Source organism: Oncorhynchus gorbuscha, linkage group LG11 (genome assembly GCF_021184085.1).
Source record: "Oncorhynchus gorbuscha isolate QuinsamMale2020 ecotype Even-year linkage group LG11, OgorEven_v1.0, whole genome shotgun sequence".
NCBI classification, from domain to species: domain Eukaryota; kingdom Metazoa; phylum Chordata; class Actinopteri; order Salmoniformes; family Salmonidae; genus Oncorhynchus; species Oncorhynchus gorbuscha.
This window is the reverse complement of record NC_060183.1, coordinates 43,966,161-43,990,352: the sequence shown is the minus strand read 5'-3', so window position 1 is coordinate 43,990,352 and position 24,192 is coordinate 43,966,161. Positions and strand designations below refer to the sequence as shown.

The following is a 24,192-nucleotide window of genomic DNA, read 5'->3' as shown; positions in this document are numbered from 1 at the left end:
TACGAAATGTATTAAAAAAACTGAAATAGCTTATTTACATAAGTATTCAGACCCTTTGCTATGAGACTCAAAATTGAGCTCAGGTGCATCCTGTTTCGATTGATCATCCTTGAGATGTTTCTGCAACTTGCTTGGAGTCCAGCTGTGGTAAATTCAATTGATTGGACAAGATTTGGAAAGGCACACACCTGTCTATATAAGGTCCCACAGTTGACAGTGCATGTCAGTGCAAAAACCTGGCCATGAGGTCGAAGGAATTGTCTGTAGAACTCAGAGACAGGATTGTGTTGAGGCACAGATCTGGGGAAGGGTACCAAAAAATGTCTGCAGTATTGAAGGTCCCCAAGAACACAGTTGCCTCCATCTTTTCTAAATGGAAGAAGTTTGGAACCACCAAGACTCTTTCTAGTGCTGGCCACCCAGCCAAACTGAGCAATCGGGGGAGAAGGGCCTCGGTGAGGGAGGTGACCAAGTACCCGATGGTCAATCTGACAGAGCTCCAGCGTTCCTTTGTGGAGATGGGAGAACCTTCAAGAAGGACAACCATCTCTGCAGCACTCCAACAATCAGGCCTTTATGGTAGAGTGGCCAGACGGAAGCAACTCCTCAGTAAAAAGCACATGACAGCCCGCTTGGAGGTTTTCCAAAGGGCACCGAAAGGACTCTGACAATGAGAAACAAGATTCTCTGGTCTGATGAAACCTAGATTGAACTCTTTGGCCTGAATGCCAAGCGTCACGTCTGAAGGAAACCTGGCACCATCCCTACGGTGAAGCATGGTGGTGGCAGCATCATGTTGTGGGGATGTTTTTCAGTGGCAGGGACTCTGAGACTAGTCAGGATCGAGGGAAAGATGAACAGAGCAAAGTACAGAGAGATCCTTGATGAAAACCTGCTCCAGAGCGCTCAGGACCTCAGAATGGGGCAAAGGTTCATCTTCCAACAGGACAACGACCCTAAGTACTCAGCCAAGACAACGCAGGAGTGGTTTCAGGACAAGTCTCTGAATGTTCTTGAGTGTAGCGTCATACCCAAGAAGACTCGATGCTGTAATCGCTGCCAAAGGTGCTTCAACAAAGTACTGAGTAAAGGGTCTGAATATCTATGTGAATGTGATATTGCAGTTATGTTTAAAAACCTGTTTTAGCTTTGTCATTATGGGGTATCATGTGTAGATTGATGAGGGGGGAAAAAACAATTTCATCCATTTTAAAATAAAGATGTAACGTAACAAAATGTGGAAAAAGTCAAAGGGTCAGAATACTTTCCAAATGCACTATACACATCCTGTGAGATAGGAAAATAAACCTTTCTTGAAATAGCCGAAGAAAGGAATAGATATCCACATACCATTGAATGCTCCTGTGTACTTTATTGCAACGTTTCAACTGGAAGGTCTTTGTCAGGCATAAAAATCATCAATTAAATCAATCGAATGAATTAAATCAATTCGTCAGTACCTTTGCATGGGTGTTCCAGACTTGTAGTCGATGTCTAGTACGATGGCCTCTGGGTTACTGGGCAGATAGCAGCCTGGAGGATGGCCACCGGTAGAGGACAGACATACAACGGTCAGACACACACATACCTTACACTACTGCTTCCACGTAGCTCAATCACAGATATCGGAATCAACTGCTTACAGAGGTCGAAACACCTTGGGTAAAACTATTCATACATTTACAATACACCTCACTGTAATCGAACACGCACCCGCACAGACATAGGTATTTCATCATTTGGGAAAAAGTCCGTCCTCCACCCTCAGTCCTCTGTGATCCGGAAACCGACAAGTGGTTGAGAGGTCAAGGAGAAGTCAATTTGTTAGTAGGCGAACGGGAAAGTGTCCTCCCCTCGAGGAGGATAGTCATGTGTATCCTACCTGAGCCCTTCGCGGAAGAGTTGAAAAAAATCTACCACACCCTTTGAAACCAGCTTTTGAAAGCATGCACACGTTTAAAGACAACATACTATTTATTGTTTTATCTATAAAATGTCTTGCAGAAGTAACTTCACTTGTTTTTCATCACTTCACACATTGTTTTTGTCATTTGCCTGATGACGCGCGGGTGGAGAGGGAGTCTCGTTTCATACAAGGTCATTTTTCACACAGGTTCCCTCTCCTCGCCTCAATTACCTTTGACCTGTTTTTTTGTGTTTTTGTTTTTGAATAAAAAATAAATACATTTAAAATGGAGGAGAGAGAGGACACAGGAGTTGAGCAAATCCAATTAAGGAAAGGCTGTTGTACCACAGATGTGTCATAGCTGTTGTTACCTGGCTGGACTTTGATGTCAGACAGAGCCTTGAGACAGGCCCTCTTCCTCTCATCTCCCTTTGGGGTGGGCCTGAAAAACACCAACACTTCAATGTCCAAAAACTGAACTGGTTAAAAGTAGTGGACTATATAAGGATGGGTGTTCGTCTCACTTAATGATTGCAGATACGTTGGTGATTTTGTCAAAGAAGTCAAACTCTCTCTGGAAGAAGTCTTTAGCTGCACCAGACTGAGCACCTATTATCTCCTCAACCATCTCCTCCAACAGATCCCCGATGTCAGCTACACGGAGAAACAGAGAGAGAGAGAGAGACGGTGACAGAGAGAGAGACAGAGGGGGAGAGAGAAAGGAGTGGTAAGAGTGAGTGTGTACATATGCGCGCGTGTGTATAAGTCACGACCAACATTATTGATAAAGATGAGAAAATAAAAGACTGTATAAAATCAATTATAAAAACACTGAGCTACAGTGTATTTTATGTTCTAAAATGTTATGTTCTTATTCTATACTAATACAATTGTCTTGCTGGAAGATCCACTTGTAAACAAGCATTAGCCTCCTGTCAGAGGCAACCAGGTTTTTGGCTAAAATGTCCTGGTACTTGGTAAAGTTCATGATACTGTTGACCTTAACAAAGGCCTCAGGACCAGTGGAAGAAAAATAGCCCCGTAACATCAAAGAACCATCACCATATTTTACAATAGGTATGGGGTTATTTTCTGCATATGCATCCTTCTACCAACACCAAAGGGTGCCAATAATTTTGGTCGTGACTATGTGTGTGTGTGTGTGTGTGTGTGTGTGTGTGTCTCTCACGGTCTTTGTGGTGTGCCTCCTCGTCCAGGTAGATGTTCGTCTTCATATTCCAGATGAACTGGTGGGCCAACAGCTGAGACTTCTGGGCCGCCCACAGGATGTACTCTCTCACATAGCCCATCTGCCAATCAACACAAGCTTGTTATCTTTCACACCACACACAGGATAATGTAGAAACACAGCAGCTAGTTAGTAGTGTCACTCACCTTGTCATAGCGCAGGGCCTGAACTATTTGAGGAATGTAAAACAGGATGGCATCCTAGAGAAGAAACAAATACATTAGGATAAGTGACAGTATAAAATGTGTGTGTGTGTGTGTGTGTGTGTGTGTGTGTGTGTGTGTGTGTGTGTGTGTGTGTGTGTGTGTGTGTGTGTGTGTGTTTCGTACCGGAGGAAACGACCGTAGTACTTTGACCCCGTACTGAGCGGTGAGGGGATGCGGGGGGTACATGGAGGAGAAGTAGGACAGGCCGGTGGGAGGGTCAGCAGGAGCCCAACACAGGATATGACTCAGCTCTGGAGAGTCTGCATCAATGGTGTGCCACGTCACCAGGAACTAGAAAACACACAATTATTTATTTTGTTGAATGACAAAAAAACCATTCAATTAGAAACACTACCACTTTTGAACCTGAACTTCGTGGCTCTGACATAAAAATAAAAAAACACGTTCTTCAACAAACATCTTTGAGGTATGATGAGCATTGGCCACTCCTGTGTAGCAGATGACTGCCGAACTACAGGTTGACTCACCTTGACGGCCTCAGGTACGTCACTGACCGCTCCAGGGTCCAGCCTCACCAGCCGAGTCACCTCAGCCACGATCGCATCGTTCTTAAACCTAAATACACACACACGCGAGGGTTAGTACTAACATGACACGATCGCATCGTTCTTAAACCTAAACACACACACGCGAGAGGGTTAGCACTAACATGCCACGATCGCATAGTTCTTAAACCTAAACACACACACGCGAGAGGGTTAGCACTAACATGCCACGATCGCAACGTTCTTCAACCTGACAACAACAGTTATTATTCAGGTGGAACCAATCTAAAGCTTTCCACGTTTCCCCTACAAGTGTCTGTGTGAGACTGTGTGTGTTTACCTGGCAGGTAGCTGCATAGCCAGATAAGGAGCTATACTCCAGGCCAGGTTGACGTTGTCTTTCCACTGTTTCTCACTGAGGCTGATGTACTTGGACCTCCAGTTGGCGATGCTGGTCTCCACGGACTGTTCTGTAGCGATGGCCAACTCCTGGGTGCACAGAGGGTTGTACCAGGTAGTCAACCGCTCAATCTCACTGGCCTAGAGGAGGGGGGGGAGAGGACGTCAGTCCTAGCAACAAAGTGGACGGTCAGAATGTAGGACTAACAGCAAATGAATAGCAAGGAGGGAGAGTCAAAGGGAATGTTTCTGTCCGAACAGAAACCTTCCACAGTAAAAATCCCCACTGTTGCTCTCACCAGTAAGGCCAGCAGCAGGGTCCGACGCTTCATGTAGTACTTATGGAGCTGAGTCCCTCTGTTACTCTTCTTAGACATGCCTGGGGACAGGAAGGACATGGTCAGATCTCGCCGCGTGTGTGTGGGCGCATTGCGTCTGTCTGTCTTGTGTGTGTGTGTTGTGTTGTGTTACCTGACTTCTTGGAGGCGGTGGACATGCCAGAGGACAGAGGGTAGGTGTTGATCCAGCCACTCTGGCCACTCTGCTGGGAGCGGGAGCTGGAGTCATGAGACATGGTGCTCCTGGGGTCCTGGGCCGTCATCACAGACAGACTATTCAAAGACGGGTCCTGGTTGTCTACACACACACACACACAGGCAGGCATACAGTGCTTTCAGAAGGTATTCACACCCCTTTACTCTTTCCACAGTTCGTTGTGTTACAAAGTGGGATTCAAATAGATGTCATTATTTTGTTAATGATCTACACAAAATACTCTGTCATGTCAAAGTAGAAGAACAATTCTAGCATTTGTAAAAAAATAAATAATTACAAATAAAACATTATTACATCTTGATTAGATAAGTATTCAACCCCGAAAGTCAATACATGTTAAAATCACATTTGGCAGCGACTACAGTTGAGTCGTTCTGGGCAAGCCTCTAAGAGCTTTGCATACCTGCATTGGACAATATTTGCACATTGTTCTTTTGAAAATTCTTCAAGCTCAGTAAAGTTGGTTGTTGATCATTGCTAGACAGCCCTTTTCAAGTCTTGCCATAGATTTTCAAGCCAATTGAAAGTAAACGCTGTAACTCGGCCACCCAGGAACATTCCATGTCATTTTGGTAAGCAACTCCAGTGTAGACTTGGCCTTGTGTTTTAGGTTATTGTCCTGCTGAAAGGTGAATTTGTCTCCCAGTGTCTGGTGAAATGCAGACTGAACCAGGTTTTCCTCTAGGATTTTGCTTGTGCTTAGCTCTATTCCGTTTCTTTTGATCCAGAAAAGAACTCCCTAGTCCTTGCCGATGACAAGCATAACCATAACATGATGCGGCCACCACCATGCTTTAAAATATGAAGAGTGGAACTCAGTGATGTGTTGTGTTGGATTTGCCCCAAACATAACACTTTGTATTCAGGACAAAAAGTAAAGTTCTTTGCCACATTTTTTGCAGTTTTACTTTAGTGCCTTATCCACAATATTACCCTAATCTGTCAATTAGGTTAGTATTGTGGAGTAACTACAGTGTCGTTGACCCATCCTCAGTTCTATCATAGCTATTAAACTTTTTAACTGTTTTAAAGTCACCTTTGACCTCATGGTGAAATCCCTGAGTGGTTTCCTTCCTCTCCAGCAACTGAGTTAGGAAGGACGCCTTTATCTTTGTATTGACTGGGTGTATTCATACAACATCCAAAGTGCTCAAAAGGGATATTCAAAGACGGTAAAAATACAATTCAAACATCTACCAATAGGTGCCCTTCATTGTGAAGCATTGAAAAACCTCCTTGGTCTTTGTGGTTGAATCTTCACTGCTTGACTGAGGGACCTTTCAGATAATTGTATGTGTGGGGTACAGAGATGAGGTAGTCATTTAAAAAATCATGTTAAACTATTACACAGTAAGTCCATGTCACTTATTATGTGACTTGTTAAGCAAATGTTTGCTCCTGAACTAATTTTGGCTTGCCGTAACAAAGGGGTTGAATACTTATTGACTGAAGACATTTCAGCTTTTCATTTTAAATTAATTTGTAAACATTTCTAAAAACATCATACTCCTTTGACATAGGGTATTGTGTGTAAACCAGTGACAATTTTTACATTTTTTAAAAATTCATTTGAATTTAATTCATTTTAAATTCAGGCTATAACAACAAAATGTGGAAAAAGTCAAGGGATGTCAATAATTTCTGAATACACTGTAGGTAGGGATAAAGTACACACACACACACACACACACACACACACACACACACACACACACACACACACACACACACACACACACACACACACACACACACACACACACACACTTTCTATCCCTTATTACATTTGCATTTGCATTTAAGTCATTTAGCAGACGCGGGCCCTGGGGTTTTCCGACTGTAATCTACTTCCCAATTTAACACTCTCTATCCATATCTCTTTGTCCCTCCCTCTTTCCACTACAAACTCAACTATCTCCTGCTGCAATTATCTATGTCCATCTAACGCCTAATTCCTTCACATTCTCTAGCTACATCTTTCTCCATCCCTCAATGCATTCATCTAAAACAACATTGGCATGCATCCCTCACCACTCAATGCATTCATCTAAAACAACATTGGCATGCATCCCTCTCTCTACCACTCAATGCATTCATCTAAAACAACATTGGCATGCATTCATCTAAAACAACATTGGCATGCATCCCTCTCTACCACTCAATGCATTCATCTAAAACAACATTGGCATGCATCCCTCTCTCTACCACTCAATGCATCCCTCTTGGCTCTCCCTCTCTCTACCACTCAATGCATTCATCTAAAACAACATTGGCATGCATCCCTCTCTCTACCACTCAATGCATTCATCTAAAACAACATTGGCATGCATCCCTCTCTCTACCACTCAATGCATTCATCTAAAACAACATGCATTCATCAATGCAAAAAACAACATTGGCATGCATCCCTCTCTACCACTCAATGCATTCATCTAAAACAACATTGGCATGCATCCCTCTCTCTACCACTCAATGCATTCATCTAAAACAACATTGGCATGCATCCCTCTCTCTACCACTCAATGCATTCATCTAAAACAACATTGGCATGCATCCCTCTCTACCACTCAATGCATTCATCTAAAACAACATTGGCATGCATCCCTCTCTCTACCACTCAATGCATTCATCTAAAACAACATTGGCATGCATCCCTCTCTACCACTCAATGCATTCATTCCTAAATCCACACGGACATGCATCACCATCCATGGACAAGACATCGTGAAATATAAATGAGGCGACGAGCATCGTCTCAGCATTCGATGGAGAGGAAGGAGCTTTTGAAGAGCGATATGATGAGCTTTATAACGTTAGTCCTGTATTATATGAGATGACCATGCGTTGGTCCCACAGGCAGTGGTAGAATTTACCCCTAACCGCTGATACAGTCAGACATTATTTCACCCACCTGATGGTAAAGGGTTACCATTGAGGGTAGAGTAATCTGATTCTAGATCTGTGGTTAGGGCTAGTTTCTACCCGGCGCGATCCGATGTGTTATGAAGTGAGATCATGTTGTTCTTGGGGTCGCCAGGGACGGACAGGAGGAAGGAGCGGTGTGGGTGGTGGAGAAGAAATACGGCTCTCAAATTTCTCAATTTGTTTGTTTTCTTTTTGTTGACAAATTGACAAATCGAGCTGAGGGGCGGATCGGCATGATATAATGTGTAGAATAATAATAATAAATAATCAATCATGCATTTTATCAGAGGTGGCAAATCTGCGCCTTGCTCCGCAGCAGACAAATAGATGGATAGAGTAAAATAGATATAAAGAAAGAGACCGAAAGAAAAAGAGAGCGAGAAAGGAGAGAAAGGAGAGAAAGAGAAAGAAAAAGAGCGAGAAAGAGAGAAAGGAGAGAAAGAAAAAGAGAGAGAGAAAGAAAGAAAAAGAGAGAAAGAAATAGATAGACAAAGAGAGACAGAAAGAAAGAAATAGATAGAGAAAGAGAGACAGAAATAAATAGAGTGAGATCCTACAGACTATAAAGATTTATCGATCTATGAGCAACGTAGCAAGGAGCCTGATCAGGCGTCAGATTTGACCTGTGTAAAAACATGCTCTTGTAGTCTTGCAATGCTGTTGTTAATCAGCCGGTGTTTCCACCGCTGTAGGCTTACTTAGCATCGATATCGGAGAAGTGCTGGACACGATTAGTGATCCGAATATCCCGGCAGAGAGGGTGCTGGGGGTGGGCACGGCGCCTAGCTCACCGGGAGGAACCAGCTGGCACGCCGCCAGGTACTTCTTGTCCGACAGGATGCTGGCGTAGAAACGAATCATGAAGCTGATGTCCTCGCGCAGACGCTTGTCCCCCTGAGTAGGGAACTTAGGAGGGGCACTAGAGAGGGAGGGGGGGGAAAGAGAATGAGGGAAGTATACAATTAATTAAACAAGAAAATCCTGACCTCTGGATCATTGGCCCTTTTGGGCCAATGACACGTGTTACGAACAACAACATTCTGCATAATAAATACCTTTTTTACATTAGTATTATAATTTTAGCTTACGGCACCTGGTATTCATAGGCGGTCTCCCATCCCAGTACTAATCAGGCCCGACCCTGAACAGGTGTTCAACAGGTGGTATGGCCACAAGCGTATTTCCTCCCTGCTCCAAAACCGCCATAAAAAAGCCAGACTACAGTTTGCAACTGCACATGGGGACAAAGATCATACCTTTTGGAGAAATGTCCTCTGGTCTGATTAAACAAAAATAGTAGTGTTTGGCCATAATGACCATCGTTATGTTTGGAGGAAAAAGGGGGAGGCTTGCAAGCCGTGAAGCACAGCGGTGGCAGATTCATGTTGTGGAGGTGCTTGGCTGCAGGAAGGACTGGTGTACTTCACAAAATAGATGGCAGGAAAATTATGTGGAAATATTGAAGCAACATCTCAAGACATCAGTCAGGAAGTTAAAGCTTGGGTCTTCCAAATGGACAATGACCCCAAGCATACTTCCAAAGTTGTGGCAAAAGAGCTTAAGGACAACAAAGCCAAGGTATTGGAGTAGCCATCACAAAGCCCTGACCTCAATCTTATAGAACATTTGTGGACAGAACTGAAAAAGCTTGTGCGAGCAAGGAGGCCTACAAATCTGACTCAGTTGCACCAGCTCTGTCAGGAGGAATGGGCCAAAATTCACCCAACTTATTGTGGGAAGCTTGTGAAAGGCTACCCAAAACGTTTGACCCAAGTTAAACAATTTAAAGGCAATGCTACCAAATACTAATTTAGTGTATGTAAACTTCTGACCCACTGGGAATGTGATGAAATAAGTAAAATATTAAATAAATCATTCTCTCTACTATTATTCTGACATTTCACATTCTTAAAATAAAGTGGTGATCCTAACGGACCTAAGACAGGGAATTTTTGCTAGGATTAAATGTCAGGAATTGTAAAAAACTGAGTTCATATTTATTTGTCTAAGGTGTATTTAAACTTCCGACTTCAACTGTAAGTAGTACTTTAAAGTATTTTTTACTTAAGTACTTTACACAACCGATTGGGAATGAATACAAACGTATCATCAGCAGCATAGTGCCCTGTTTCTTCTCCGCTTTCCTGGTAGCCATGTGTGGAATGTCATTGACCTATTGACCTTATAGTCTATAACCACAGCACAATAATGCACAATCCTCACGCTTGCCGTTTAACCACCACCAGCTATAATAACCTCAAAACCCATCATTGGAACTCCTTTCCCTGCATAGGGCTACCTGGCATCACATCATCTGGCTTTCGAGGATCCTCCCTCGGAGAGGAAACTATTTATTAAAATGTCATATCGCATATTGTTGAGTCAACATGACGCTCTCTCCTTGTGGTAATGATACTGATTTAGAGAGGGAAAGTTATCGCCCATGTTAGTAGTGAAGGACTATGGAGTAGAGCCTACTGTGTGTGTGTGTGTGTGTGTGTGTACCTGAAGTAGTCGAAGGCGGTGGAGTAGAACTTCCTGTGTGTGTGTGTGTACCTGAAGTAGTCAAAGGCGGTGGAGTAGAACTTCCTGTGTGTGTGTGTGTGTGTACCTGAAGTAGTCGAAGGCGGTGGAGTAGAACTTCCTGTGTGTGTGTACCTGAAGTAGTCGAAGGCGGTGGAGTAGAACTTCCTGTGTGTGTGTGTGTACCTGAAGTAGTCGAAGGCGGTGAAGTAGAACTTCCTGTGTGTGTGTGTTTGTGTGTGTATCTGAAGTAGTCGAAGGCGGTGGAGTAGATCTTCCTGTGTGTGTGTGTGTGTGTACCTGAAGTAGTCGAAGGCGGTGGAGTAGATCTTCTCTCGGAGGACATTTCTGATGGTGGTGTTGGTGACTACGTCAGAATGGAGCAGTGCTAGACCCAGAGTTAGGAGCCTACACACACACAGAGAGAGATTACCTCAATGAATTTGCTCTGAATCAGAAACTGGATCTTGTGTGTGTGTGTGTGTGTGTGTGTGTGTGTGTGTGTGTGTGTGTGTGTGTGTGTGTGTGTGTGTGTGTGTGTGTGTGTGTGTGTGTGTGTGTGTACCTAAAGCGAGGTCCGATGGCGGCTACGTGGCGGTTGAGGCTGCTCTTGGCCCCGCCTACATTGAGGGAGAGCGAGCGTTGTAATAGGCTCCCGAATATCTCCACCTGGTCTTCACTGGAATATTTAGCTATTTCAAACCTCTGAACCAGAAACTGGAGAGAGAAAGAGGGAGAGAGAGAAGGAGAAAGTAGAAGACGAGTTGGAGGGGAAGGGGGGGGGCATGGAATGAAAACACATAGGACTCATGCAGTGAATTCCACTTACTCTAGTATTTTAAGCGAACTGGATTGAACTCACACACACACACACACACACACACACACACACACACACACACACACACACACACACACACACACACACACACACACACACACACACACACACACACACACACACACACACACACACACACACACACACCTCTATCCAAATGCAGTGAGGGGTGACGTCGGGGGGACAGGGAACAGGCTGACTCTCCTCTGAGGCTGCTAGGGGATCAGCCTCCACCTGAGCATCAGAGAACAAGCCCATCTTCAGCTCCACTGTCATCTGCCACGCCCCCGCCATCTCACGCATGAACTACAGACAGAGAGAGAGAGAGAATACCCGTGTTAGTGTGGGTTTGAATCCGGGTCCCGCCACTATTTTCACAGAAATACACAATGTTACTTCAACTCCAGCAATAGATGTCTCCAACATGCTTACCGGGACCTCCACTCCAGTACGAGCAGCCAGCAGCCATTCCCAGCAGGCGATGGCAGTCTCCATGCCGTGCTCTGTAAACATCTTCAGAGGAGACCAACACAGGTGGTGCAGCAGCTGAGGATCACACTCTTTCACAGAGAGAGAGAGACAACACAAGCCTTCAATATAATGAGACAGAGACAGAAAGTATGTAGACATCATAATGGACCGATACGTTTTCAAATAGCTGCCCTTTCTCTGGCCCGCTAAAGACTTCTGATGAACAAATTGATCTGGACAAAAATATGCGCAGCCCTTCAGCTTAATTTTGAAAGCCCCGATGTAGCCGGAAATGATTACCCGACCCTGGGCTACATGGTGCCTTCATTCCCTTCCAAACCAAAGTCAACTCGTCAGCACACAAACCTTTAGTGCTGATAAGCAGAGCAGCCAGTTTGAACATGTTCTCAGTGAAGGCCTCAGGGTTCTGAGTGTCAAGGGCCTCTGTCATCTGTTTGACCATCAGGGTGGACAGGTCTGACTGGCTACGCACCGCCTCAATGAAATGAATCATACCTGCCACCTGGAGGGAGAAACACACACGCAATGTCGATGTGAACCGCAACATCGTTCTGTTGACTCAGCCGAAGAAATATGAGGTCTATGAAGAAGTGAGTGTCCGGTCCAGAACTGTAGTAGTGTCTCTCTGTACCTCTCCAGCATAGCGATTCCTCAGGTTGAGTGAGGCCATGAAGTTGGAGTAGTCTTTCTTCACACAGGCTGGCCTCTCTGTCAGCTGAGTGATCTGGAGGGGAGGAAGGGACTTGGTTAGTGTGTGTGGACACGTTTTACTATACTTGTGAGTACCAGAAGTCCTACAACTCTGAGAAGTCAGGATATTTTGCCAGTCCTCACTTGTAAAAAGGCTATTTTAGGCTTAGGGTTAGGGTTAGGGGTTAGGTTTAGGGTTAGAATTAGGGTTAGGGGTTAGGTTTAGGGTTAGAGTTATGGAAAATAAATTTTTTAATGGAAATACATTTTTAGGTGTGTGTGTGTTCTCACCCCTAGCGTAGTGCTCTGTCTGTTGTAGCCAGCGAAGTGCAGGATGCTCTCTGTAGCCATGGCCAGGCCAGTGTGCTGGGACAGACCTGACACCCAGTTCTGATGCTTGTTCAGGTACTCCTGGAGATGGAGAAGAACATCAAAAACAGGGAATGAAGACAAGACTCATCTAAAACCTTCACTTCTTCAAAAAAAGCCATTTAGAACCTCTTCATGAACAATGATTTGACAGAACATCTGCAATGCGTTTCCATCTGCTTTTCCTTTACAAAATGTGTGTGTGTGTGTGTGTGTGTGTGTGTGTGTGTGTGTAGCTCACCTGTAGGTGTGACTTGGTGACAGAGGGGGCCCACTTCATGGCTTCCTTCAGGATCTCCCCACAGCGAGCAGCAAAGTCCTTCACTATGCTCTACAACCACATAGAAACGTCAATGCAACATTCAGAAAACACACACACACCAAACACCCATTCCTACCTCTCTGGCCTCGTACGTGTCTGGTACAGTGATCCTGTAGGGCGTGTCCGGGATGTCGTAGTACGGCTGGTCCTTATGGATGTCCTATACACAAAGCAGGGGCACAAGTCAATACATTGAGGGATCACAGAGAATAACAATTGGCAGGTGGATACCAGAGAGCATGTGTGCGCACCGCGCCGAGGGAGAGGGAGAGGGTCTGCAGGATGTCCAGCATCGTCTTCAGTACGCGGCCACTCCACAGCAGGTGGGGGAACGTTTCGGCCAGACCTGACAGGTATTTGTCGGCCACCCTACGGATCCTCTTGTGGATGTGGTTGAAGTTGACCAATAGGAACTGAGCGTGGCGCTCCAACTCCTCCTCGTGGGCTTTAGTCTTCGGCTGGGGAGAGAAACACAGGAGAGAGCAACGGTTAAACCAACCCACCAATCATTGGAGAGGACATGCTTCACAGACGGTCAGGTGTCCTTGACTTTCAGATGCTCTTGAGTCTCTCCGTTTTGATTGAATCTGACGACGGTCGGTCCTCAAATATTCGTTGTCCGACTCCATGGCTCGTGTTGGGTGTTTAAGTGTTATCCGACAACCTTACCTTCTCAGCCATCATCTGTAGGAAGACCTCAAACACTTTGTCCCCAACGGCTATCACACACTGCATCATCCCTGGAGACAAAGAGAGGAGACATTCATTATATCACTGTCTAAATCATGTGGAATAAACAGCAAATACATTTGTAATAAATGTGTAATAGCGGTCTAATACATGAGTAATACCTATGTAATACCTGTGTATTAACTGCAATGACTGTGTAATGCAGCTTACCAGACTTGTCCTTCTGGATGGCTCTGTCCTCAAAGTAGCGGAACATCACCTGGAAACGGTCAGAGTCTAGAGCACGCAGCATCCTGGTGAGAGAAGAGGGGAGAGATGGATTGGAAACGGTCAGAGTCTAGAGCACGCAGCATCCTGGTGAGAGAAGAGGGGAGAGATGGATTGGAAACGGTCAGAGTCTAGAGCACGCAGCATCCTGGTGAGAGAAGAGGGGAGAGATGGATTGGAAATGGTCAGAGTCTAGAGCACGCAGAATCCTGGTGAGAGAAGAGGGGAGAGATGGATTGGTAACGGTCAGAGTAGAGCACGCAGCATCCTGGTGAGAGAAGAGGGGAGAGATGGATTGGAAACGGTCAGAGTCTAGAGCACGCAGCATCCTGGTGAGAGAAGAGGGGAGAGATGGATTGGAAATGGTCAGAGTCTAGAGCACGCAGAATCCTGGTGAGAGAAGAGGGGAGAGATGGATTGGAAATGGTCAGAGTCTAGAGCACGCAGAATCCTGGTGAGAGAAGAGGGGAGAGATGGATTGGTAACGGTCAGAGTAGAGCACGCAGCATCCTGGTGAGAGAAGAGGGGAGAGATGGATTGGAAACGGTCAGAGTCTAGAGCACGCAGCATCCTGGTGAGAGAAGAGGGGAGAGATGGATTGGAAACGGTCAGAGTCTAGAGCACGCAGCATCCTGGTGAGAGAAGAGGGGAGAGATGGATTGGAAACGGTCAGTCTAGAGCACGCAGCATCCTGGTGAGAGAAGAGGGGAGAGATGGATTGGAAACGGTCAGAGTCTAGAGCACGCAGCATCCTGGTGAGAGAAGAGGGGAGAGATGGATTGGAAACGGTCAGAGTCTAGAGCACGCAGCATCCTGGTGAGAGAAGAGGGGAGAGATGGATTGGAAATGGTCAGAGTCTAGAGCACGCAGAATCCTGGTGAGAGAAGAGGGGAGAGATGGATTGGTAACGGTCAGAGTAGAGCACGCAGCATCCTGGTGAGAGAAGAGGGGAGAGATGGATTGGAAACGGTCAGAGTCTAGAGCACGCAGCATCCTGGTGAGAGAAGAGGGGAGAGATGGATTGGAAATGGTCAGAGTCTAGAGCACGCAGAATCCTGGTGAGAGAAGAGGGGAGAGATGGATTGGAAATGGTCAGAGTCTAGAGCACGCAGAATCCTGGTGAGAGAAGAGGGGAGAGATGGATTGGTAACGGTCAGAGTAGAGCACGCAGCATCCTGGTGAGAGAAGAGGGGAGAGATGGATTGGAAACGGTCAGAGTCTAGAGCACGCAGCATCCTGGTGAGAGAAGAGGGGAGAGATGGATTGGAAACGGTCAGAGTCTAGAGCACGCAGCATCCTGGTGAGAGAAGAGGGGAGAGATGGATTGGAAACGGTCAGTCTAGAGCACGCAGCATCCTGGTGAGAGAAGAGGGGAGAGATGGATTGGAAACGGTCAGAGTCTAGAGCACGCAGCATCCTGGTGAGAGAAGAGGGGAGAGATGGATTGGAAACGGTCAGAGTCTAGAGCACGCAGCATCCTGGTGAGAGAAGAGGGGAGAGATTACCTCATGTACTCCAGCCTGTAGACAGAGAGTAGGTAGGTCGACATGGCGAAGTCTAGTTTGTTGATGAGAGCAGACACCTCAGGAGGAGGATCTAGCAGGTTTATAATGGTGCTTCTCAGGTCATTCAGCTCCGCCTGAAAAAACACACACACACACAAAACCAGGGAACGTCAGCCAAGTGTGTGTGTGTGTTTGTAGTAGGATGTGTGTGTATGTCTGTACACAATCTGTATGTGTGTGTGTGGTTGCGTTTCATACTGCGGTGACAGTGTCGTTCTTCAGGGCAGAGTTGTACTGTAGTTCAGAGCGTAGAGGTTCTCCACTGGGGAAAGTGAGGAGGGGAGACTTGGTGGCGATCTCACACACTCCCTCATACCACTCCTCTGGCCACAGACCTGCAGAACACACAAAACCCTTAATAAACCTATGCACTTTTACACAGCAGAATGACTGTTAGCCTGATAAACTCACTTTAATCTTACCATCAGATGGGTATAGGCCACCATTTAAACCACGTCGAGTCAATTCTATAGATTTTACACCAATCCTGGTGGTTTACTGTAGTATATGTTTATATAATCTTAAACAGCCACCTGATCCCTCAACAGCGAAGCCCATCACCACAGAGTAGAGCCAGAAGTCTCTGAACAGCTTCTGCAGGCGAGGCTTCGCCTCCTTGATGGGCGGCAGACGCTTTGTCAGCTACACAGAGAAAGGAGACCCAGATCAATACGGAGTGTGGAGATGAAGCAGTGCTGCACAGACACTCGAGACAAATACTGCACAAACTGTGGAAAATACAAAATGTATAGAGGCAACCCACATACCACGGCAATAACAGGAATCAGTACGCCAAGGTTTCCTGCACTGCTTGACGCCTGGAAATAAATAAACGAGAGCTAAACAATGTCAACGCAAAACAACTAACACAAGCCTGTTGTCAAGGAACCTTGTAGTCTGGCCTAAGTTATGGTTACTGTGTAAATGGAGTGTACCTTCAGTGCGGGGCCCTTGTCCGAGGCCCTCTCGCTGGCCCTCTTGCCCTCCAGTCCAAGCTGGACGAACAGCTCCAGTAGGTTGACCAGCAGCTCATCTACCATCTGCTCTGAGGCCAGGTTAGCTGCTATGTTTGCTAACGCATTGATCACCGCCAGGGAACAGTGTCTGAAACACACATGAGATTAGCATAGGCGTTTTTAGTATAGTGGGTCATGGAGCTGGCTATGTGCAGTGAGTAGGGGTTCGGCAGTGGGGGACTGTGGGGAACAGGGAAGGCCTGAGGATTTAAACAAAATGTCTGTCTTTTTTACAATAATTTTAATGATCTTCTGATTTCATCTCTTCAGTTTGAGTCAGTAAGTGAGTGGGTTAATACTGAAGACAAAAAAAATATCCCATCAGGATTTTGCTTTGGTGGTCTCTGGGTAGAACAATCTAACGAGTTCAGCCAGCCATTGGCTAGGCCTTCAGAAGCTGGACAGGAGGCCTTTTGCATTGTTCTGATTGGGTGGGGCCTACTGGAGTGAATGGGCTGCTTATTCTTTAACATTATTTGATGCTGTGTGTGACTTCTGTCGTCTGTCTATCAGCCGTGTCTATGTATTTGACTAAAACTGGAGTGCAACAGGTATTACGGTCGCTGTCCTTTCAGCACAACGAGCCTGTCACATTTGATGTGACACTGTTGTTGTCTCTATTGGTGACAGTGGTGTTAGGCTATCATAGGTTGTGTAAGCAGTAACCACGTTTACACGCACATCAATATCCCGTTATTATTTTTTGGAGTTGACGCATATAGACATAATTAAAAACAGTATTAACCCCTCCACACTCATTTTCAGCAACGACTTGGGGAATAGTTACAGGGGAGTGGAGGCGGGATGAATGAGCCAATTAGAAACGGGGGATGATTAAGTGACCATGATGGTATGAGAGCCAGATTGGGAATTTAGCCAGGACACCGGGGTTAACACCCTTACTCTTATGATAAGTGCCATGGAATCTTTTAGTGACCACAAAGAGTCAGGACACCCGTTTTAACGTCCCATCCGAAAGACGGCACCCTAGAAATCATATCCCATTTACCATAACCTGGAAAAGCTTGTATACAGGTCATGAGATAGCTGGGATATGTTGATCTTAGACGGGATACTGTGGCATGTAAACATCTTATTCTGTTTACCGTTGTTTTTCGCAGTCTGCTCAGTTTCACATATCACGGGTGTTGTGTGATGCTGTTCTCACCGGATTGTCAAATCCCTTCAGAAAGTAGGCTACCTGTGCAGTTCCATCTACCATAATACATCTATACTAATTGGTTTTGCTGATACTCTGCAGGCTACTGGACGATATAGCCTACTGCTGTGTTTCCCAAACTCGGTCCTGGGGACACCAAGAGGTGCACGTTTTGGTTTTTGTTGGGAGTACTACACGGCTGTAATGCTAGGGCAAAAACCAAAACGTGCACCGAGTTAGGGAGATGCTGACCTACTGGGTTATGCTACTTTCACACCTAATTTAAATACGTTTTTTTGCTTAGAATTTCCAACATTTGGTAGGCCATTTATTTGTCAACTACAGTTACATGCAGATTCTCTTCGGTCATAACTTGTTGCCCCAGAAGTCTAAATAAAGCAGTGCTCACCAGAACGTCTTACATCAATAGAATGAATGCATTAGTAATCTAGCTGACACCAGTAAAGTTGTCGGTTTCGTTTAGGAAACCAGGGAGAAAAGTCAATAACTCCACAACAGAGGAAAGAATGGACCTGTGCAAAATGTCAACAGTTTGACCGGTTTTAAGGAAATGAGAAGCTGAGAAAGTCGATGAAACACGTTTCTGATAAGACAGTTCAGTTCGTCTTGGGTGCATATTTTATGTGGTTGAAATACTGTCTGCTTGCTTAACAGTGTCCAAGACAACACGACACCCACATTCGCATTTTCTCAAGAGACGCTGAAATAAAGCATATTTCTCCACTCCTGTTCCCGAGACAAAATCAACATTTGGTGTATCATTTTACTGCAAGAAATGCATAATTCTGCAGGAGTTAATATTATATTACACTACATGTGAGAGGTTATAGACCTACAGTCAGTGTCCAGATGTCAGTTACGATTCCATTTAAACCTGATGATCTTAAATGAGGAATGTTCTGTTTATTCATGGTTACAGGGATACTAGTGAGCGGGATATCAAAAGTGCATGTAAACAGCTTATCCCGAATAAGACCTTAAGCGGGATATGAGCTACTATCCGAAATACTGTGCGCATGTAGACGTGGTCAATGATTTTTTTTGTTTTGCCGGTCACATTATTTTATGCTGTGTGTCACATGTCGTGTCCGTGCCGGTTCTGACTCTGTGTGCGGCAGCCCGAAGCACGGCCAGGCCTGTTTGATTCATTCATGATGTCATCAAAAAGCGTCGCTCCTCCTTCACTACAATGGATCAACTACAGAAGATACTACAGAAGATGTTTTGTTTGTTTGATACAACGTATTGGAAGATTTCTGGTCCCTCGGAAGCCCTAGCTCCTATAGTCATGATTGGCTACTGAGGATAGGATAGGGGGCAAAGGTTTAGGGGCTGAGGACACCTGTATCCGTGGTCCTTGTAGTCCTTGGTGGAGTAGACCATTGAGGAGGCCTTCACACTGATCTGCTGGAACAGGTTCCACACCTCCTGGTAGATATATTGCTGTGAGGTGAGAGAAAACAATGCGTTTGCTGAGGGATGTATTGCAAAGGGGAGAGAGGGAAGAAGGAATGAGTATAAAAGGACAAGATCGAGTGTGTGAGCGCCTCACATTCCCAGTGATGACCATGCATCCCAGCTGATCTATAATGAGTACGTCTAGCTGTGAAGGCGGCTGGCAGAACTTCTGCTGTAGGATCTGCAGGATGGGCTCCATGACGCGGGGCGTGTCCCTCAGAGCCACCGCGATGTGACCCAGGGCTCTGATGGTGTGGTCTGGGATCAAGTGGGCCTCTCTGGGTGGGGGGAGAGACATACGGTTGGTCAGAGGGGCTGCCAGTCATTGCCACGGAGATGGGGATTGGTTAGAGCTCCTATCAATCACTGCAGGACAGTCTTTCTAGGCAGGTCACCTGAGGTTCACCAGCTAACATTGAGAGTTATTTCATAAGTAAAGTAAGAGGTGATGTTGGGGTCAGATAGACTTACTTGTCGTTCTCTTGAGAGATGTAGAGACGGTTGGACAGGCTGGCTAGGAAAGCCTCCACTATAACACTGTCCATAGTCAGACCAGCCTTCAGACAGCTGAGAGAAGGGAAAGAAACAGACCGCATATTTGGTGACAGCGGCGAATGAAAGGCGCGAACGTTGCTTATATTTCTCTTCTCTGAAAACAAAAGTCTTTCCTCACCTGCAGATGTTGTCTATGGAGATGTCTCGGAGCTGTTCGTACATGGAGGGCTGGCTCTTCTTATTGGCGTGAGCACTGAACGTAGACTGGGAGTGCTCATTGGTCACGTGGATCTTGACCTCACCTGTCCCTGTGGTGTACTGGCTGTGGTACTTGTACAACTTGACCAGGACAGGAGAGGGGACCACCAGGAAGTCTCTGAGAGACATGGTGACAGAGTGGGCCACCACCGGGAACCGCTCACACAGACGACCCAGACCCTACACACAAACACACCCAGGATCCTTCTTATTAGGTATGATTGATACTCGTATTATGGCATTCTCATCAACACAATATTGTGAAGACAGACAAAAACAGGAAGCGACTCGGAGGGAACCACTGTCGGCATTTCAGAACCCACCTGTAGACAGCAGATGAGCAGGGGCATGTGAGCGATGATAACTTTACTGGACGTCTTGGACTGCAGCTTCTCCGACAGCTTGGTACACAGGTTCTCAGCTCCTGATCAAAGCAAAACGCATGAACAACAGTCGGTTTGTGTCCATTCCAAATGAATGACCCAATTTCCCCCCCCCCCGCTTTTCAAGGCATGCGCACGGGGGGGGGGGGGTCTTACCCTGCTCCTCAGTGACGGCCCAGACCATGAGGTCGACGCAGGCAGCGTTCGCCTGGCAGCGTAGCTTCAGAGGACTCAGCTCACTGTGGAGGTGATCTACATCATGTAGGATCCTCTGCAGCTCTGACTGGCTACTACTGAACTGCTCCAGGACAAAGTCATGAACTTCCTTCACGTAGCCCGTCTGCAGGTCTGGGAACACCGCCACACCAACATCAACAACACGCTCGTGGAACAGTCAGAAACACGTGCAGCAAACAGTCTGCTGAACTGATTCTGAACAATAGCAAATCAGGTCATATCAATAGGCTTTCTGTATATTAGAGATGGGTTGGGTTAGGTTAAAGGTTAGGGTCAGGTTAAAGGTTAGGGTCAATCTGCCGTTCAAACAACAACACTGGTGTTGCTCAACAGCTGAGGGACTGGACTGGAGAAATGTAACCACGCTCAAATTCACAAATTGATTTCATGCATGAAATCAAAATGATAATTGTAACCATGTTTTGAGGCTACATAGTGTTTGCTTACAACCAACTTATCTTTTGAGTTCTGATGGGGTACGACAGTTGAGTTCAGGAGGCACTTATAAGATATGGGTACATATCATTCATGTATACGTCCAAAAATGGATGTAGCAACTGCAGATTTCTCCCCTTTAAAAAGGTTCGGGTGAGAGACCAGTGGGGTTGTTACCTTTCAGGTTATACAGCGTGTCTCTGAGCATCTTGAAGATGGTCACATACAGAGGATCACTGAAGGTCCTGTAGTGCAGGTGCATCCCTGGGTTCAACTACAGGGAGAGAACACAACAAACATGATGTAACATCGATCTTGAGGGCTCCACAGGAAAGTGCTTTCATTCAAATAGAGGGGAAATGAACCTACGTCCAGAAGTTCCTGCAAGGTGTCATCCAGTGTTTTCAGAAAGGATTCAGCGACAAACTGCTCAACCTGCACAAGACAAACAGAACACTTCGAAATTAATTCTGAAAAACGATTCCACAGTTCTATCCAACCCGATTCCACAGTTCTATTCCAATTCTACAGTTCTATCCAACCCGATTCTACACATGTACTGACCATGTTGAGGAGCTGGCGCAGAATGTCCAGAGGGACGTCAAACTCTCCCTGGGCACTGCCCGTGAACAGAGGAGACACAGAGAAACTAGAACTGATGGTGGAAAAGTAATAGTCTGGGTCCACAGCACTACCATCAGGGAGATAGGAGCCTGGGGGGAAAGAAAGAGATAGAGAGAGGAAGGGAGGGTGACAGAGAGAGGGAATAGAGAGAGGGAATAGAGAGAGGAAGGGAGGGTGACAGAGAGAGGGAATAGAGAGAGGAAGGGAGGGTGACAGAGAGAGGGAATAGAGAGAGGAAGGGAGGGTGACAGAGAGAGGGAATAGAGAGAGGAAGGGAGGGTGACAGAGAGAGGGAATAGAGAGAGGGAATAGAGAGAGGAAGGGAGGGTGACAGAGAGGGGGAATAGAGAGAGGAAGGGAGGGTGACAGAGAGGGGGAATAGAGAGAGGAAGGGAGGGTGACAGAGAGGGGGGATAGAGAGAGGAAGGGAGGGTGAGAGGGGGATAGAGAGAGGAAGGGAGGGTGAGAGGGGGATAGAGAGAGGAAGGGAGGGTGACAGAGAGGGGGATGGAGAGAGGAAGGGAGGGTGACAGAGATGGGGATGGAGAGAGGAAGGGAGGGTGACAGAGATGGGGATGGGAGAGGATGGAGAGACAGAGAGGGGGATGGAGGGAAGGGAGGGTGTCCATAGAGGGGGATAGAGAGAGGAAGGGAGGGTGACAGAGGGGGATAGAGAGAGGAAGGGAGGGTGACAGAGAGGGATAGAGAGAGGGGAGGGTGACAGAGGGGGGATAGAGAGAGGGAGGGTGAGAGGGGGGATAGAGGGAGGGAGGGTGAGAGGGGGATAGAGGGAGGGAGGGTGAGAGGGGGATAGAGGGAGGGAGGGTGAGAGGGGGATAGAGGGAGGGTGAGAGGGGGGATAGAGAGAGGGATATATATATAATGAGAAAAGTATCAGTCAAAAAGTGAGACGTGGGCTACTAAATCAACTGAAATACTTCCGAAATACACTGCTCAAAAAAAATAAAGGGAACAATTAAACAACACAATGTAACTCCAAGTCAATCACACTTCTGTGAAATCAAACTGTCCACTTAGGAAGAAACACTGATTGACAATACATTTCACATGCTGTTGTGCAAATGGAATAGACAACAGGTGGAAATTATAGGCAATTAGCAAGACACCCCCAATAAAGGAGTGGTTCTGCTTGTGGCGACCACAGACCACTTCTCAGTTCCTATGCTTCCTGGCTGATGTTTTGGTCACTTTTGAATGCTGGCGGTGCTTTCACTCTAATGGTAGCATGAGACGGAGTCTACAACCCACACAAGTGGCTCAGGTAGTGCAGCTCATCCAGGATGGCACATCAATGCGAGCTGTGGCAAGAAGGCTTGCTGTGTCTGTCAGCGTAGTATCCAGAGCATGGAGGCGCTACCAGGAGACAGGCCAGTACATCAGGAGACGTGGAGGAGGCCGTAGGAGGGCAACAACCCAGCAGCAGGACCGCTACCTCCGCCTTTGTGCAAGGAGGAGCACTGCCAGAGCCCTGCAAAATGACCTCCAGCAGGCCACAAATGTGCATGTGTCTGCTCAAACGGTCAGAAACAGACTCCATGAGGGTGGTATGAGGGCCCGACGTCCACAGGTGGGGGTTGTGCTTTACAGCCCAACACTGTGCAGGAAGTTTGGCATTTACCAGAGAACACCAAGATTGGCAAATTCACCACTGGTGCCCTGTACTCTTCACAGATGTAAGCAGGTTCACACTGAGCACATGTGACAGAAGTTACAGAGTCTGGAGACACCGTGGAGAACGTTCTGCTGCCTGCAACATCCTCCAGCATGAGCGGTTTGGCAGTGGGTCAGTCATGGTGTGGGGTGGCATTTCTTTGGGGGGCCGCACAGCCCTCCATGTGCTCGCCAGAGGTAGCCTGACTGCCATTAGGTACCGAGATGAGATCCTCAGACCCTTTGTGAGACCATATGCTGGTGCGGTTGGCCCTGGGTTCCTCCTAATGCAAGACCTCATGTGGCTGAAGTGTGTCAGCAGTTCCTGCAAGAGGAAGGCATTGATGCTATGGACTGGCCCGCCCGTTCCCCAGACCTGAATCCAATTGAGCACATTTGGCACATCATGTCTCGCTCCATCCACCAACGCCACATTGCACCACAGACTGTCCAGGAGTCCTCATCAGGAGCATGCCCATGTGTTGTAGGGAGGTCATACAGGCACGTGGAGGCCACACACACTACTGACTCATTTTGACTTGTTTTAAGGACATTACATCAAAGTTGGATCAGCCTATAGTGTGGTTTTCCACTTTCATTTTGAGTGTGTGACTCCATATCCAGATCTCCATGGTTTGATAAATTTGATTTCCATTGATAATTTTTGTGTGATTTTGTTGTCAACACATTCAACTATGTAAAGAAAAAAGTATTTAAGAATATTTCATAGGATGTGTTATTTTAGTGTTCCCTTTATTTTTTGAGCAGTGTATATTGCTTTTCTTATATTTCCTCACCTTCAAAGTACTGTGCAGAGGGATCAACTGGGCAGCTGAGGGTCAGTCCTGCTCGCTCTGGACTGGCCTACAGAAGAAAATAACATGTTCAGACATTTCAAATACGAGACTCCCTTGACCTCTAGTGGCAGGG

The 24,192-nt window shown here is 46.3% G+C and overlaps 1 protein-coding gene across 2 annotated transcripts in view; it reads right to left on the bottom strand.

Moving 5' to 3' along the window:
* Positions 1 to 24,192, bottom strand: part of pi4kaa (phosphatidylinositol 4-kinase, catalytic, alpha a) — a 43,728-nt gene that overhangs the window by 10,198 nt on the left and 9,338 nt on the right. The window contains exons 6-43 of one of the 2 annotated variants that reach the window (XM_046369733.1): positions 24,060 to 24,126; positions 21,532 to 21,680; positions 21,337 to 21,402; positions 21,145 to 21,241; positions 20,452 to 20,643; positions 20,236 to 20,336; positions 19,833 to 20,092; positions 19,631 to 19,726; positions 19,254 to 19,437; positions 19,044 to 19,144; positions 16,441 to 16,609; positions 16,273 to 16,323; positions 16,039 to 16,147; positions 15,704 to 15,840; positions 15,446 to 15,579; positions 13,884 to 13,966; positions 13,653 to 13,723; positions 13,235 to 13,441; positions 13,060 to 13,143; positions 12,903 to 12,992; positions 12,584 to 12,703; positions 12,234 to 12,326; positions 11,948 to 12,104; positions 11,543 to 11,670; positions 11,258 to 11,416; positions 10,835 to 10,986; positions 10,570 to 10,677; positions 8,445 to 8,665; positions 4,738 to 4,902; positions 4,566 to 4,645; positions 4,208 to 4,407; positions 3,850 to 3,937; positions 3,485 to 3,652; positions 3,302 to 3,355; positions 3,096 to 3,216; positions 2,431 to 2,560; positions 2,278 to 2,348; positions 1,461 to 1,533 (exon numbers count right to left, since the gene is read on the bottom strand). In XM_046369733.1, coding sequence (XP_046225689.1) covers positions 1,461 to 1,533; positions 2,278 to 2,348; positions 2,431 to 2,560; positions 3,096 to 3,216; positions 3,302 to 3,355; positions 3,485 to 3,652; positions 3,850 to 3,937; positions 4,208 to 4,407; positions 4,566 to 4,645; positions 4,738 to 4,902; positions 8,445 to 8,665; positions 10,570 to 10,677; positions 10,835 to 10,986; positions 11,258 to 11,416; positions 11,543 to 11,670; positions 11,948 to 12,104; positions 12,234 to 12,326; positions 12,584 to 12,703; positions 12,903 to 12,992; positions 13,060 to 13,143; positions 13,235 to 13,441; positions 13,653 to 13,723; positions 13,884 to 13,966; positions 15,446 to 15,579; positions 15,704 to 15,840; positions 16,039 to 16,147; positions 16,273 to 16,323; positions 16,441 to 16,609; positions 19,044 to 19,144; positions 19,254 to 19,437; positions 19,631 to 19,726; positions 19,833 to 20,092; positions 20,236 to 20,336; positions 20,452 to 20,643; positions 21,145 to 21,241; positions 21,337 to 21,402; positions 21,532 to 21,680; positions 24,060 to 24,126 — 4,736 coding nt within the window. The remainder of the gene's footprint in view (positions 1 to 1,460; positions 1,534 to 2,277; positions 2,349 to 2,430; positions 2,561 to 3,095; positions 3,217 to 3,301; positions 3,356 to 3,484; positions 3,653 to 3,849; positions 3,938 to 4,207; positions 4,408 to 4,565; positions 4,646 to 4,737; positions 4,903 to 8,444; positions 8,666 to 10,569; positions 10,678 to 10,834; positions 10,987 to 11,257; positions 11,417 to 11,542; positions 11,671 to 11,947; positions 12,105 to 12,233; positions 12,327 to 12,583; positions 12,704 to 12,902; positions 12,993 to 13,059; positions 13,144 to 13,234; positions 13,442 to 13,652; positions 13,724 to 13,883; positions 13,967 to 15,445; positions 15,580 to 15,703; positions 15,841 to 16,038; positions 16,148 to 16,272; positions 16,324 to 16,440; positions 16,610 to 19,043; positions 19,145 to 19,253; positions 19,438 to 19,630; positions 19,727 to 19,832; positions 20,093 to 20,235; positions 20,337 to 20,451; positions 20,644 to 21,144; positions 21,242 to 21,336; positions 21,403 to 21,531; positions 21,681 to 24,059; positions 24,127 to 24,192) is intronic. The other variant, XM_046369734.1, reaches the window with a different exon arrangement.